The sequence below is a fragment of the Aricia agestis genome, chromosome 7, assembly GCF_905147365.1.
Source record: "Aricia agestis chromosome 7, ilAriAges1.1, whole genome shotgun sequence".
NCBI classification, from domain to species: domain Eukaryota; kingdom Metazoa; phylum Arthropoda; class Insecta; order Lepidoptera; family Lycaenidae; genus Aricia; species Aricia agestis.
Window position 1 is genome coordinate 18528345 of NC_056412.1, and position 17209 is coordinate 18545553.

The following is a 17209-nucleotide window of genomic DNA, read 5'->3' on the forward strand; positions in this document are numbered from 1 at the left end:
GGTGTCAAAGTCGGTAACATGAGAAATAACTCATGTTACCGACTTTGATTAAAAAAAATACCCACATTTACTGGAAGAAGATGCATGAAAAAATGAACCTTATACTCTAGATGTTAGAAGTATGGGAGCCGTTTAGTAATACAGGAGAGCGTATATCAGTAACAAACATCAAATTACCTTGACCAGGTTGGGATTTGGACGTGTTTAGAGATAAATCCAGCGCCAGCTCAGCGCAGATCCGCCAGCGAGCGCTTAATTTCCGCCCTGTATCGGGAACAAGTGGCTTGCGTCTTACATGTAGTTATGTGGAACTCTCTGGAATAAGCACGGTGTTATTACTGAACATTTAACGTTTCTGGAATACATACTAATATTATAAATATAATATTATAAATCTCTGTGGCTCAGTGGTAAGCGCGTTGGTAGCTCAAGCCGGGGGTCGCGGGTTCGAATCCCGCCGACGGAACAAAAAGTTTTCAAGGTTCCCGGGTCTGGATGTGTATTAAATATGTGTATGATATAATAAAAATCTTAAATATATGTATAGTATAAAATTATTAAATATATTTCCGTTGTCTGGTACCTGTAACACAAGTCCTTTAGGCACTTAGCACGGGGCCAGACTGACGTGGTGTGAAGCGTCCATAGATATTATATTATATTATATTATATTATATTATATTATATTATATTATATTATATTATATTATATTATATTATATTATATTATATTATATTATATTATATTATATTATATTATATTATATTATATTATATTATATTATATTATATTATATTATATTATATTATATTATATTATATTATATTATATTATATTATATTATATTATATTATATTATATTATATTATATTATATTATATTATTATCATAGATATAATAAATGCGAAAGTATCTCCGTCTATTTGTCTGTCTGTTAAATCTTTACACCCAAACCACTACGACCGTGTTTATTCCAGAGAGTATTACTGAAAATTTCATGTTTCTGGAATCCATACTAATATTATAATTGCGGGTCGTTCCCGTTTCATACCACTTATTTTTCATACCGCGGTATGAAATAGGGAAGTACTGTTTTTGAATTGCCTGTTTCATACCGCGGTGCTTGGAATGGTATGAAACGGCTAATTCTTTTTTGGTATGGGTGGATTCGTACCACGAATTTTATTAAATATTTTTAGTCTAATCACTTATTTGTACTGGCGTATAGAAAAGTGGTAACAAGAAGAAATAAAAAAATATTTTTGTGTACTATTCACCTAACTTGTATATATTTTATAATAATAGGGGTGTAGACAGTAAACGAAAAATAATACAAATTATTGTTTTTTGAGAGTTTGTATTATAGAATTACCGAAAAAGGCATTTACTCATTAACTTTAAAATATTTTTTATTTTATAAAAAGTAAATATTAAATCCGTAATATCACGTGATCGCAAATAGTCGTCACAGAGTGTAACGTCAGGGTCTCCAAAACATTGTGTGTGACAGTGACATTTCGATGTCAAAACCATACAAAGATTTTTGTTGTTTGGAGGGCCGTGACGTCATAGCGACGCCGTTATGAACTTTAAAAACGAAATTTAAAAAGTGTTTTTTTTTTTATTTAAATAATAGTGTATTTTTATATATTCTCAGGTGTAACAAATATACATCTGTAAAATAAATATATTTCCTAAATACACCCCTATTGTTTTTAAGGTGCCAAAATTAAAAACAGTGCTAGTTTAGTTTGGCCGTAAGACTTAAGTCGGCTATAAAATTATAATTTTTTGATTAATTACTTAATATAGAAATATGATACAGCTTCTAATATACAGCTTCCGTCTGCTTGTCCTCTGCCCGAAAATTAGGGGTCCACGGAAGATCAGGGACGACTGTTCGGTCGTCTTAACCTGAGTGGTCTCCGTTTCTGCATACTTGGGAACACCCAAGTATGCAGAAACGGAGACCACTCCACCAGTGTAACAACACTGCCGTGCTATAATTGTGCTAATACTAATAATACTAATATTATAAATGCAAAACTGTCACCGTCTATTTGTCTGTCTGTTAGTTCTTAACACCCAAACTACTACGACCGCGTGACCGCGCGATAAACTAATTTTGGCGTAACGGAGTTGGGTTGGGTTGTATATAGGATGTAACAAGACATAGTGGTAATGATGAATGAACACCCTTTGTGTTATATTATTACAGAGTTTATTGTGAAAGTAGAGTTACCTTCAACTTCCATGTTTCTATGTGAAATGCCCCAAGCAAAAAATGTGTTATTCTGTGTATTGAGATCGTCCAATGGTCGAAATTCGACCTTAGTTTCAACGACATTAGGACTACTACCTATATTTTGTAAAAAATATTGACTTTATCATATTTTTTTTCAACTCTTGTCTCTGGGACTTAGCTGATCTCAGACTGGCCGTGTAAGCATTGCTAAGATTCAATAAAAAAACTATAATCCATGTCAACTTGTTGTCAACAGACTTCAACCATAAATAAAAGAGTATAATTCGTATGTATAGGCTTGTCACTCAAAAATCTGTCATTTCTCATGTGTGCGTGTTGTACTTAGTGTGTGTAATGTTTTATTTGTTACAAAAAATGTATGATAAAAGCATAATTTCAAAATAATATTAGTTCGATGCACTCCTCCACAATATAAACTATAACTGTGCAAAATTTCATTCACCTACGTTTCCCCATTTTTCGTAAAAAGGGTTACAAAGTTTTTCGTTCGCGTATTAATATTATGATGATGTACAGTAAACTCTATAATAATAATATAAGGAACACATACACGTACACATACATGACGACCTCTGTGGCTCAGTGGTGAGCGCGTTGGTAACTCAAGCCGGGGGTCGCGGGTTCGAATCCCGCCGACGGAACAAAAAGTTTTCAATGTTCCTGGGTCTGGATGTGTATTAAATATGTGTATGATATAATAAAAATCTCAAATATATGTATAGTATAAAAGTATTAAATATATTTCCGTTGTCTGGTACCTGTAACACAAGTCCTTTAGGTACTTAGCACGGGGCCAGACTGACGTGGTGTGAAGCGTCCATAGATATTATTATTATTATTATATTATTATACACGTCCTAGTACGATCACTTTGTTTTGATAATGCAAAGTTGTACCCACTGGAATAATAATTATATAATATTGTGTTTGATAACTCCCACACCGTTTTTGGTGACGGTGGGCGGTTTCATTTAAACCAGGTCGGCTACGTAGGAGTCATTTAATAGTGTTCATTGTCCAACTGTGTGGGCAGTACACAAGAGTATTCTTGTGTACTGCCCATTTCTTTCTCTCTCTTCCATCGAACCCGACCAAATAATGTTAGGCAGCTGCCTATGAACGAATTTCTCTGAGAGTCTAGATATGTCGCAATCATCTGGTTGAATCTGCTACTTGACGACTTGACGAGTTGACCTTAGTTTAGACGTTACAGTCAACAACTTGACGAGTTGATCTTTAGTCATTTAATTATATTTTTTCATTCAAAGAGTTCGCTAGTTATTCAATCAAATGGCAGAGTCAAGATGAGTGCGACATACGAGTGTATAATTTGTTGATTTCTATCGTTGTCAAGATTATCACTTTGATATGGCGACTGTGCAGCTTGACAACTTAATCTAGCTGCGTAGTAGTGTAGGGTTTTTAACTTTTTACCTTCAATCGCAAATTCTGCACAAACGATGTCACGGAAAACATCTAGGACGTAGTAAATATAGTTTACATGGAAAAGGCGGTGCCTCATAGGCTTGACACGCGCTATAAATAGCGAAAGGTGAGGGTAATTAAAAATGATCGTTTCATTACCCGGTGTCGATATTATCGCGTCGCCGTCAACATCATTACTGTGCAATTACGTTCGCACTTGACTGCACTCGTCAGTGGAGCGGCAATGTGACGCGTACAGCTCGTGAGATACGTGTATGATCATGATGGACAAGTGATCAACGTGTAGACAATCCTAGACAAATATCGTTAATTGTCAATGTTATTCTTCTGCTTCGCGATCATCATTGGAAGTTATGGCACAACGAACAGCTTTTATAAAAAATACGTGTAACACTAGGGGATTGCCACGGTACTTATAGCATTTTTATCAACTTATGCAATAATAATAAATATTATAATTTTTTTTTCGCACGCACACAAACACCTTGCCGAAGTCTGACAAACTGAAGCGATGCACGGCAATGCCGCACCGATAGGCACAGCGGTGCGGCATTGGTCAGAGTGGGAGGTCTCAGGTTTATAGAATAGAGCAGCCTTTCCCAAAGTGGACGATAACGCCCCCTTGTGAGCGCTGAAGGCCTAAAGGGGGTGGTGTGAGACTCAGAATAAAATGGGGGCGCTGTGTAATGCTTGCTTGCTTGTTTTGTCTCAAAGTAGACAAAACAAGTTTGGGAACCCCTTGAATAGAGAAATGTTTTACATTTTTAACCCCCACCGGAAAAAGAGGGATGTTATAAATTTGACATTTGACGCGACTGCCTGCCTCTGTGTGTGTGTGTGTGTCCGCGGCATCTAGTAGTATTATCAAGATCAGTCTAGTTTTTTTTTTCTTTACAAACTGACATGATAAAATCACTTTCGAGTGTTTTTATAAATCAAATTATAGCAGTTCGCCCACTGCTAGAAAAATCGGGATTTGTATAAAATTCCCTATTTGTTTTATTTTTTTAAATTCCTTATTTATTCACTTTAAAGTTTCCATTTCAAAAATATTTTCTTTCTGAATAAAACAAATAATTTCAGAAATGTCACATCTTTTACCACTGCACCGTTTCATATCCGAGACGAGCCGGCGTAAGAAACTCGTAAAAAACCCTTTTGTTCCCTTCATTTTCTTTTAATTTTTGAAAGCGAAGGTTTATTTTGTAAAGAACGTAATACGTTTATGTCACTAATCATAATACAGATGCGGTTATCTCCGTCATACAGAGACCGTCTGGCCCTACCTCCAGTATTACATTTACATAATATACTTAGAGCATACAAAGACTTCTCCAGAAAATGATGAGGTGTCCAAAGACTTCACAAAATTCCACCCTAAATTGAACACCTTAAGATTTAAATTCCGTCGACAGATTCCACACCAAAATGTTATTCAATTATTAGACAGTGTTTTGTTAAAAAGTCGCACACATTTTTTGTTTATAATCAGTCTAGAGTTCTTACAATGGTATTTCTTTTCTTACAAATAATTATTTCTGTTCGGGCTCAGTGTATTTTTCTTTGAGATCATATTTCTATTGTTTTTGCGCGTTTTCACGAGACGATTTTGATGAAATGCTGACGAAGAAGCGAGTATTTTTCTTTATAAACTCGTTTTTCTTCGTTCGACAAATACGTCTGGTAAAAACTTTAATTAACGACTCAGATTCTCTTAGAATTCTATAATACAGCCTCTATTCTGAATATAACGTACCAATATGGGCAATTACAAACCAATGGAGAGGCACATTCGTGTTCATATTTGCCCATAATAATCGACGCCGAGGGCGCATACTGTAGAGTGTAGATAATTATCACACTTCATAGCAATCATGGTTTTTCATCTTGGACCAACGTGAGGAATACACATAAAATACGAGCAGAGTCATAAACTAATTTCGTATTAAATTGTCAAAAAATTCATTACGTTTTTATATTTTGTGAGCCTGTTATTGAATCACAAAAATCGGCCAAGGGCGAGTTGGACTCGCGCACGAAGGGTTTCGTACCACAAATCACAATAGAGCAAAAATAGGCTGTAAATTGTGTTTTTTGTACGGGAGCCCCCTTAATTATGTCATTTATTTAAATTTTATTATAAATTATTAAATTACAAATAATATTAAAAATAATGAGTATTTCGTGAATATATTGTGTTATATGTGTGTGTATGTGAATATAATAGCAAAAAAAAATAGTTTGTTGTACCCATACAACAAATGTGTGAAAATTTCAGAAGTCTAGCTATAGAGGTTCTTGATTTACCTACAGCCTGGAGACACACCGACAGACGGACAGATGGACAGACATCAAAGTCTCAGTAATAGGGTCCCGTTTTTACCCTTTGGGTACGAAACCCTAAGACAACGTTGACGTTTGAATATTTTGCAATGAGAGCAATAATTAGAAGCCGAAGATGAAGGTGAAGCATGCATAATCATTTATCGCGCGGAAAATGTGTTTTTTTCGTAATAAAAACTATAATTATAATATGTCCTTTCCTGGCATTTAGAGTGTTTTTTTTAATGAAATAAGGGGGCAAACGAGCAAACGGAGCACCTGATGGAAAGCAACTTCCGTCGCCCATGGACACTCGCAGCATCAGAATAGCTGCAAGTGCGTTGCCGGCCTTTTAAGAGGGAACAGGGTAATAGGGGAGGGTAAAGATGTGAAGGGAAGGGAATAGGAGAGGGTAGGGAAGGGAATAGTGTAGGGGATTGGGCCTCCGGTAGACTCACTCACTCGGCGAAACACAGCGCAAGCGCTGTTTCACGCCGGTTTTCTGTGAGAACGTGGTATTTCTCCAGTCGAACCGGCCCATTCGTGCTGAAGCATGGCTCTCCCACGTATATATCTCCATATCTCATCAAACCAATTAAGAGAATGATAAACTCCTTAGAATTTATTAGAATACTATAATAATCTACCATAATATACTATCTTTACAGATCACTTTAATTGCACACACACTGGCATAATTGTAGATAGTAGCAAAAATGTAAAGTACTTGTGTGTTGCACATATTTCACAAACACTCTTTTAAGCTACTCTACTGCATGAAATATCATAGTGTGCAACTTTTTTCTACGTTCAGCGGAACTCCATCGTGTACGTGCTAGGGTGGTTTTCATTTAGAAGGACTTTAGCGGACTGGTCTGATCACGGATTACGCCGTATATGAACCTGGCTGTCTCTAAACCCGTAATTTCACTTTTCATTACTTTCCAAGGTCTATTTTGTGCCTTTTAACCGATTTTAAAGGTGGGTAGTTAGATACTTAACGCCCTCATGGTCTAGTAGTTTAGAGCGTAGCTTTGGACTTGCAGTTAGTGTCGATTCCCGCCTTGGAAAAATATTTTTTCAAATTTGCTAAGGACAATGCAGATCACCTGATTATTGACTGACAACAAAGATGATCCATACGTCGGATGGGCATGAAAACCTGATCTCTCGCCAGTCGTGTCAGTCAGCCATCCTGATAAGATACATTTAAGTAATTTTCCATCTTTTTAGTAAAATTACCTGGATGACACTACACTCATTGACTTCGTGTTACTTAATAACGCCATCTGCTGGTCGTTAAAACAATTAGTTGCCAACAAAATAGTATTATTATTCGCCAATAGATGTCAGGAAGAGTCATATTTTTCAGTTTATCGATTATCGATAAAACACGAATAAAAATACATTTTCTGAAAATGATTCCTAGCTAGATCGATTTAACCCCCCAAACCCCCTATATACTAAATTTCATGACAATCGTTGGAGCCGAATATATATATATATACAAGAATTGCTCGTTTAAAAATATAAGATATGGCCCCGAGCGAGTTTCTTACGCCGATTCTTCTCGCCCGGTTAGTTCCCGAACCGGTGGTAGGCCTCATGGTAGGCGTTCTAAAAGTGTTAACTTTGTTAACCGATTTAGAAATAAGTATTTTGATTTTGATACGAGAGTAAAAGGTCTTGTGTACTATGCAATGAAATACGGCCACCGTCACCAAAAGCGGCTTGTGGAAGACATAATATTATACTTTTAATGCTTAGGTTGGCTGAGACAATAGAATTCTAATATTCTGTGAAACCTTGTAAATAAAAGTCAAACAAATCATACAACCAGCTCTGAAATCAAATATAATAAAAAATATTCAAAAATACATTGAACTTAATGTAATAAAGAATCATTCTGAATAAATTATACGAATATTACTTTCAATATTATATTTAACGTCGAAATTGTATTGGATGAAAATAATTAATGTTACACAATCCATTATGGAGATTGAGTGAGAGACAAAATAGTTTATTAAATATGTATGTAATAAACTGCTCGACTTACAAATTGTTTATATATACAATTATTATTTGTAACGTAGTTTTAATTATTATCTACAGTTTTGTAATAATATATTATTTAAGTTGCTTTTATAATTGTAATTAAGTATAATTAATTAATGATTAGGTATAAAGTAATATTTGTAATAATATTCGAATTTCTTTTCTAATTGTTATGGTATGGAATAAAGTAATATATTTATTTTAAAGCTAGTGTTTTCATAACGTCAATATTATTACAGACCTTAAAGTATTAGACTTTTAGGTGGAGGGAGACGAGATTCCTGCAGCAGTTATCCCGATACATAAATAATTTATCGGAGGTTCAGATCACACTGTCAGAACTGGATACCTCTACTTCTAAAGTAACCGCGAAACTCCAAAGGGTCATATAACATGTTATGCACTAAACTTTCAGCTTTATAAAATGACAAAAGTCTGTCTGTTGCTGGCTCTTGAGCTGCGAGTTTATTAAACGATTAGCAACCGATTGCGCGATAACTACACAATAGTTTTCTGTCTGCAAAATATCTGCTACGATACGTACTCGCTCGGCGCCAACTCAATTGTAAGTCCCCATTGAGGTACACCGTACAAGTTGGCACTGAACGACACGCAACAGCTGCAGTCGACGTGTCGTCGCGACACTACTGGTTTCTATATATTTCTATGAAGTATCCTCCGGAGTCAGCGACACGAACCTAGCGATACTTATTCAAAAGTGCCTGATAGACGTACGAACTTAAAGTATGCGGGTTTTGTTCACGAACTTACTCGGCTCACGTCGTTGACACACGAGAATTGCTCACACTGCATTACCATGCCCCGAGGCTCGCGGCTCGCGGCCCTTGGCTCGCGGCTCGCGGCCCTCGGCTCGCGGCTCGCCGCTCTTTGAGCACTTCTCTTGTACACACAGGCGATTAAGATCGTCAAGCCATAAGTCCGAGTAGTCGCACGTCTGAAATACATACAGGGTGTAACAAAAATAAGTGATAATACTTTAGGGTGTGTACGTGTTCCTTGTAGAGAGTTCACTGTGAAAGTAGCAGCGCTGAAAGACGAACATTTTTTTTCACTTTTCTATGGGCAGGGGCCCGAGCGTCACGAGTTTCTCCATACAAAAGTGAATTTTTTTTTTGATCTTTCAGCGGTGCTACTTTCACAGTGAACTCTCTACAAGGAACATGTACACACCCTAAAGTATTATCACTAATTTTTGTTACACCCTGTATAAACCAGTAGTGTCGCGATGACACGTCGTCTGCAGTTGTCGCGTGTCGGTCGGTTCCAACTTGTACCTTTACTTTCACGTAAAAACTTTGACCCTTTGACTGAATTACATAAATGAATTTCTGGAATTACACAGTTGTTGTACAAACATTTTGGGCGATGTATAAACATTTTGGGCGATAGTACAATGTACAGGAAGCGTACGACAAGTTGCTCCGACCACATACAACGCGGTTGGAAACTTTTGCCGCTTTGTCATAATAACACACACCGTATAATGTTCATATTATAAATGCGAGTGTCTGTATGTCCATTAAATTATTATAAAATAAAATATTGAAGTGAAAAAAACGTTAGCGATTTATAATATTCTTTTTGGTACTTATGTCTAAAAAAAAATATATCCACAGCCGAACATATAACCTCCTCGTTTTTTGGAAGTCGGTTAAAAATTAACAGCTGCGGGAGCGCGAACGATGTGAATCAAAATTCGTAAAACGAAGGGAGATTAGACTGTTGGCGCAGCGAAGGATAGGTACTAATATTCCTTTCTTTCTACTGCGTGATCAAGAAACAAACAAAACTTTATCTTTACAGTATTAATAAGGTATAGAATTTATGCTACATGATAATCATTACAAATAAGTTCGGGACTCCCATTTATTATTGGTATCCAGAACTTACTTGCACTGAACATAATCCAACTGATTATAATCTGATTAGCAGTACTATTATGGAATCCTGCTAATCACATAACTAGCTTCGCAAATATTATCCAAATGTCTGTTCGCAATCTAAAATCCCACAGTTTCAAATAAAACAAATGTATTTTAGCATAGCTATTAGATTCTAAATAAAAAATCATTCTAGTTTATCTAAAATCCTATAGTTTATATATTATTCTTTATTTGCAAACCAAGTATAGAAACAAATTTAATTAAAACAAATGCCTTTTAGCATCTACTGGATACTGAATAAAATACCTTCTAGTACATTTTACTTAGCCCGTTGATTACTTAGCCGACAGAACTAGACGTTGGATATTAATTAACGAACATAAAATTACGCTGAACGCTCGAGCAAAATAATTCTATTTTCATAAAGTTCATAATTATCTCATTTCTAACGCAAATATATTCAGTGCTGCCGATGTTGAAGGTGGAAGGAGAGAAGGAATTATGCCGTGACTTTTAATGGGTGTAAACTGTGCCCCCGGTCCAGCGCTGTAATTAGTTATCTGTTTACCCAATTTCTGGTTACTGGTGGGCTTTAGGCCGACTTTACATGGTGCGGAGACCACGCTAAAGCGGTAGAGGTAGTGTTGCCTAGAGGTGTGTATAATATGAACGCTATTAAGCATGGCTTGTGTATCATCCTACAAAAAAATACGTACAGAACTAGACTTCATTAATAACTGACCAAAAAATGTTTGTGGGTTGCACCCAAATGCTTAACAGTGGCCATACCTCTGCGCTACAGCCTAACTTACAGCTCTACATAGAAAGTAAAGGGTACAATATAGTAGCCACTATCGTTTAAATATGATAAACCATGAAAAAGCTATATACTGAGTATGCAACAACGCATTTCTATATTATGTACGTTATAGGCGAGATCGCAGGTCAATCTGTCAGTTCTCTACTTTAGACACTGTGTCAGTAAGTTCTCAGCTTTATACAGTATGTCAGTCGGTCAGTTAATTTTACGTGGCTCGCGCCGCGTGTAGCCAGCCTTATGCTGTTTACTCTACTGCGGGTTTCTTATAAGCTACAGCGTTTGTACAGTCCGTGTTTTTCAAGATGTATTAATATAATGTTTGCGAAGGTTGTTTGCCTTAATTCTAGTTAAGGAACTTGTTAATCGAGATGCGCAGATAAGAGATGAGGGAATTTAAACGAAAAGCTCGTCGCAATTTTCAGACTAGTATCATAATTTTGGCATCTGTATTTTAACTTGGCGAAAATCTTGCTTACTGTTGTCTTTTACAATAACTATGGCTACTAAATCCCACTTACTTTATAATTATTTGACGACCTCTGTGGCTCAGTGGTGAGCGCGTCGGTAGCTCAAGCCGGGGGTCGCGGGATCGAATCCCGCCGACGGAACAAAAAGTTTTCAATGTTCCCGGGTCTGGATGTGTATTAAAAATGTGTATGAGATAATAAAAATCTTAAATATATGTATAGTATAAAGGTATTAAATATATTTCCGTTGTCTGGTACCTGTAACACAAGTCCTTTAGGTACTTAGCACGGGGCCAGACTGACGTGGTGTGAAGTGTCCATAGATATTATTATTATTATTATTATTATGGTATTTTATATTTTCTCAGTTTTCACCGGCAAACTGGCATGTACGAGCCGAAGCCAAGTACACACCAGGTTAGTTATTTATGTATTAGTACGTGTAAAATGTGCGGCAGGTGCATGATCAGTTTGTAATGTATGTGATGTATGAACGTGTGAGTTTGGATGTGTTTGCGGTGTGTGTAGTGTCGTACGTTCCTCATCTGTCTGTAAGAACTTTCGTACTATACGACACGTGTTGAGGATGACAGCCTTTTGCATTAAATATGTTAAATTGGGAGGTAGTTGTAGGGTGTCAAGAGATTTATGAAGTTGTTTTGGTATGATTCCTGTAGTAGATAAGACTATTGGTACTATGGTTACTTTTTGCAGATTCCAGAGGCGGGTTATTTCATCTTTAAGGTCAATATACTTGGTGAGTTTTTCTGCTATTGTAGTTTGCAAGTTATGAGTGTTTGGTACGGCTATATCAATAAGGAATGCAGTTTTGTTGATTTTATCTACTAGCGTTATGTCAGGTCTATTGTAGTGAGTTGTTCTGTCAGTCAATATGGTTCGGTCAAAATAGAGTTTGGTAGAGGCGTTATCGAGGACATTTTCGGGCTTGTATTTGTAATAGGGTTCTATTTCATTTATGAAGTTTCGTTGTTTAGCAAGTCTTTGATGTATTATACTGGCAACCTGATCATGCCTATGTTTATAGTCCGTCTGCACTATTGTTTTACAAGCTCCAGTAATATGCTGTATGGTTTCAGAGCAACTATGGCATTTTCTACAACTATCAATGGTTAGGGTTTTTGTGATATATTTTTGGTAGTTTCTGGTCTCTATAGTTTGGTCCTGTATGGCAATCATGAATCCTTCAGTCTCCGGGAATAGATCTCCACGACTCAGCCATGCGTTCGACGCTTCCTTGTCGACATTTGTTTGGCATAAGTCATGCAGGTGTCTTCCATGGAGAGATTTTCTAGCCCATTCGGATAGTTTAGTTTTGTCGTCAGTTACTTTTAATTGGTTGTTTTGAGTGTTTTTAAGATCTAAAGGGGTAAATTTATTGTCATTTTGAGCTATTGCTTTGTGGAGAGTAGAAGATTCAGATTTAGTGGTAAAATAGTGTCTTAAATTTATGACCTGCTTATTGTGTAGATTTGTTATGTCGATAATTCCTCTACCTCCTTCTTTTCTAGGTAACGTAATTCTCTGTAAGTATACACGATCTTGGGTGGTGTTTGCGATACTTAGTCATTGTTGTATTAATGTTTCTTTGTATATTGATTAAATCTGTTTTGTTCCAGTTTATTACGCCAAAGGAGTAGGTAAGTATTGGGATTGCGAATGTATTTATTGCTTTTACAGTGTTTCGAGAGTATAATTTAGATTTCATGATCGCATTGAGCCGGTGTTGAAATGTTTGTCTTAATTTATATTTGGTGTATTTGTAATTAATTTGTTGAGACTGATTAACCCCAAGGTATTTAAGTATCTCCTTCATCAAGAGGTTCTATTCTTTCGCCAGTTCCTAGAGTGTAACTATGTAAATATGTATTTCCTGCCTTTATAGAATTAATTTTTGTTTTATCTACTCCAAAATTCATTTTTATATCGATTGTAAATTGTTCTGTCAGTTCAGTCAGTTTGTATAGTTCAGATTCAGTGGCAGCATAAAGTTTTATGTCGTCCATGTAAAGTAAATGGTTAATAGTCTGAGTCTGTATTTGTCTGTCATTATAATGTATACGATATCCTGCATCTGTAGAGTTAAGTATATTAGAAAGTGGATTCAATGCTAGACAAAACCACAATGGGCTCAATGCATCGCCTTGAAATATGCCTCTTAGTATTTGGATAGGATCGGTCTCTATTAAAGTAGTGGAAGTTTTAAGTTTAAGTTTAGTTTTCCAGGACGTCATCATGGTCTTCAAAAGATTTATTATTTTGGGGTGTATTTTATAGATTTTTAAAACATGCAGCAACCATGAGTGAGGGACAGAATCATAAGCTTTTTTATAATCAATGTACATAGAATGCAGATTGGATTTTGTTTTATTTACATGTTTCAGAATAACGGAGTCTATTATCAATTGTTCTTTACAGCCTTGGCTAAATTTTCGGCACCCTTTTTGTTGTTCAGCTAGAATATTATTATCAGTAACGTGTTTGTATATTAGCTCGGTGACGCAAGAAGTCAATATATTATAAATTGTTTGCAAGCATGTTATTGGTCTGTATTTAGCAGGGTTTAAAGGGTCACTGTAGTCTTTAGGTATCATGAAAGTTGTTCCAGATGTGACGTACGGAGGGATTGAGCTAGGGTCTTCAATAAATTGATTCAAATAAATTAACATATTATTATGGATACTTGTAAATTTTTTGTACCAGTAATTGTGAATGCAGTCTGATCCTGGCGCCTTCCAATTATGTAAATTGCGTATCACCTGTTGAAATATACTTATGGGGATTGTTTGAAACGTCATTTCTGTCAAGTTTCCATGATATCTTTTCGTTTCATCCTCTATCCACTCAGCTTCAATATTATGGCTTACAGGTTGTTCCCATATTCCTGCCCAGAAGCTCTGTAAATCCTTTGGGTCTGGTGTTTCGGTGAGTATGTTATCCTTATTTTGTGTTGCCAACCTAATGCTTCTATAAAATTCTTTTTCGCTGGGTATATAATTTTTGTTTGGGTATATAAACTCTGCTTGTTGGATCTGTATCAGCAAAATGTTGCAATGATTGTTTGAATATTTCATCTATGTCAGTATCTCTATCGGGCAAAAGTACATCGGCATATGGTTCTTGTTGTCTGTCAGGTTCTATATTTTGGATGTCGATATCTTGAAAATTATTAATATCATAAGGGACATCATGCTCATTAGTATTCGGTCTATCAATGACGTCTACAATTAGTTCCTCGACAACTTCTTGTTTTAATATATTCAATCTTTCTTCTGTGATATATTTATTGTTGATTATTACTCTCAGTTGATCACTTATTCTTTGTTCACTAAGGTGTGCAAGAATGGGGAATTTATGTATAAAAGCCTCATGCACTGGTTTCCGATACGCTGTTTTGTTTGTTTCTAAGTGTGTGACTCGGTAATAACTTTTAATTATATATTCATTTAATTCGTCAGTCCAAGTTAATCGTGCCTGGGTTTTTGTGATTTCTGTGTTTGTATGAATTTCAATATTTTGTGGAAATCGTAAAATATTCTTAACTTCTTCTTTGATATCTGCAAGTTCTTGTTTAGTTAATAGATTGCAATTTATAATAGCCCGTCTTTGGTCCCCGACACGTTGCTTGCTTGCTTCCATATCTGGGTACTTAGTTGAAAATAGTGAGTGTAGTTGTGGAAGGTAAGCTTTAGTCTTGTTTTCTAATTCGGTTATAATGTAATAGTGACGCATAATAAAAGTATTCATCTCCTTAGTCCACGCTTTACGTGTGCGTCGTGTGCCAAGAGCGGGTGCAGTATTCTTAGCTATAGTAGCCTCCTGCACAACATCTCTAGCACGTGGTGGCGATGATAATGAATTTGATGAAGTAGATGATCTAGTCTGGCGAATATCAAGGTAAGATGGAGGTGAAGATGGTGGCGATGAAAATAATGATGATGGTGCTGATGAAATTGGTGAATTAATATGATACATCCGTTCTGCAGCAGCTTGAGATTGGGCAGCTTGGTGCGACTCGTTGCCCCCCCAGAATACGAAGGGCAGCCCGAGCCTGAGGGCCCGGGGCGGGATTCTCCATCGCATACAGCTCCGGTACCCGCCTGGGGTATAACTCTATTTCGTAGGCGCATCATGTAGCTTATAAACAAACAAATAAAGGAAGAGGGAACCAAAAATGAAAGATAGTAAGAGAGAAACAGAGGTGGTGAAAGATAGATTAAACAAAACCAAAATAATGCAGCAACAAGACTTGGATTATAAAAAGAATGTGAGAGGATAGTAAAAAAAAAGAAAGAACCGACGATCAGCCACGTGAGTACCTCACTCCGCAGAAGGCGGGGCGGCGCACCCAAGTGTTGCCCGGGAACACCAACGGGGAGGTATCGGCTTCGCTCCCTTATTATTATTATTATTATATGCATAGTAGTCATCATAATATAGTGTCATATTATCATGACTACATATCATGCATAATAATTGTTTTAATGATTTGCGAATAAAATTATATTTTCTTAATGATTTTATTCAACGTAACGCACAAATAAATCTACATTGTAAATTGTAATGATAAAATTGACGAGTTGAAGTATTTACGCTATACAAACATGACTGTATAGTGTATAGCCCCACCTCTGTTCACGGTACGACCCTAAAAATACAACTGCAATAAACAAGAGCGTTCCATTCAAAAATTCCACCACGCTCTATTTCTCGCATCGCAAATATTGAAGTACAAACAAAAGCTCATATTTTTAAATTGGTTAACGTATAGCTACCAATTTGGTGATGGGGACGTACGTATTTGGACGGACAGGGAAGGCACGTAAGTAAATGACAGTTACTTGTTAATGACATAAAAATATGAATGATCCATGGATAATACTGAAAGGAGCACATTAGTATGAAATAGCTGGCTATGCATAAAATTATTATTACTAAATAATAACAATAATAATAATATCTATGGACGCTTCACACCACGTCAGTCTGGCCCCGTGGTAAGTACCTGAAGGACTTGTGTTACGGGTACCAGGCAACGGAAATATATTTAATACTTTTATACTATACATATATTTAAGAACTTTGAAAACTTTTTGTTTCGTCGACGGGATTCCAACCCGTGACCCCCGGCTTGAGCTACCAACACGCTCACCACTGAGCCACCGAGGTCGTCAAGGTTACTTACTGCAAGCCTTTCTTTTATATCGCTCTACTTACTGCTGGAAACTGCATTAAAAGCCAGAAAAAGCGAAAATTTAATGTTCTATCTTAAATGATATTAGGATTGATATTTTGTCTTTGACTATGTATGTACAGTATACAGTATACATACATACCCAAACAAATCGCTGCCAATTTAGCAAACCCAATGTATGGCTGTACAAATTATTGACATTGACATATAGGTGTATCTAGTTTATTGGCGTTTGACCATCGAAATAGCTTACAGTATAGAACGATAAAGTCTCTTATATTTAACCACATATGGGCCATATTTAAGTAGTGAAATGTACGAAACAGTCTATCATAAAAACGTAGATGAGGCAACGAAAATTGCATGACCGATCAATATGACAACTGAAAGTACCAAAGTTCCTCGATACACCTAGGTTTGCATTAAGCGGAACCATTTTTCTAACTCAGCCACTCTTCTGTAGCATTCATTATTCGTAGCGCCCAACATAAACCAAACACCAAAAACTTGTCACATCGTGCTCGATTGCGGTATAAATTAGTCCACATTTGTGTTTGCTATCGATTCACGTGATCCAGACGTATTTTGTTACGACTGTTCTCTCATGTCACCTCATGTTCTATCGTGTTTAGGTAGATATTAGGTAAAAGTTACCTACTTATTACATATGGCACGATCTATGAATGATTTACGGCCGTTCCCAATATTTGATC

At 36.3% G+C, this 17209-nt stretch overlaps 1 protein-coding gene across 1 annotated transcript; it reads right to left on the reverse strand.

Annotated features, from left to right (window-relative positions):
- Positions 1-6845: 6845 nt before the first annotated feature.
- Positions 6846-15435, reverse strand: LOC121729112. Its single transcript, XM_042117498.1, has 6 exons — positions 15276-15435; positions 13210-13376; positions 12865-13082; positions 11780-12164; positions 8910-9048; positions 6846-6910 (listed from the first exon to the last, which is right to left on the reverse strand). Exons 1-6 carry the CDS (start codon positions 15433-15435, stop codon positions 6846-6848), a joined length of 1134 nt encoding a protein of 377 aa, XP_041973432.1.
- Positions 15436-17209: the final 1774 nt, after the last annotated feature.

Bases quoted from the DNA above. Each gene is read 5' to 3' on its own strand.
- LOC121729112 (XM_042117498.1), bottom strand. From the start codon at position 15,435: ATGATGCGCCTACGAAATAGAGTTATACCCCAGGCGGGTACCGGAGCT. The intron at 12,165-12,864 runs GTATCGCAAACA...ATTGACTGACAG, and splicing joins ATTAATACAACAATGACTAA to AACAACTCACTACAATAGAC. The intron at 6,911-8,909 runs GTAATGCAGTGT...ATCCGTGATCAG, and splicing joins GCCGCGAGCCTCGGGGCATG to ACCAGTCCGCTAAAGTCCTT.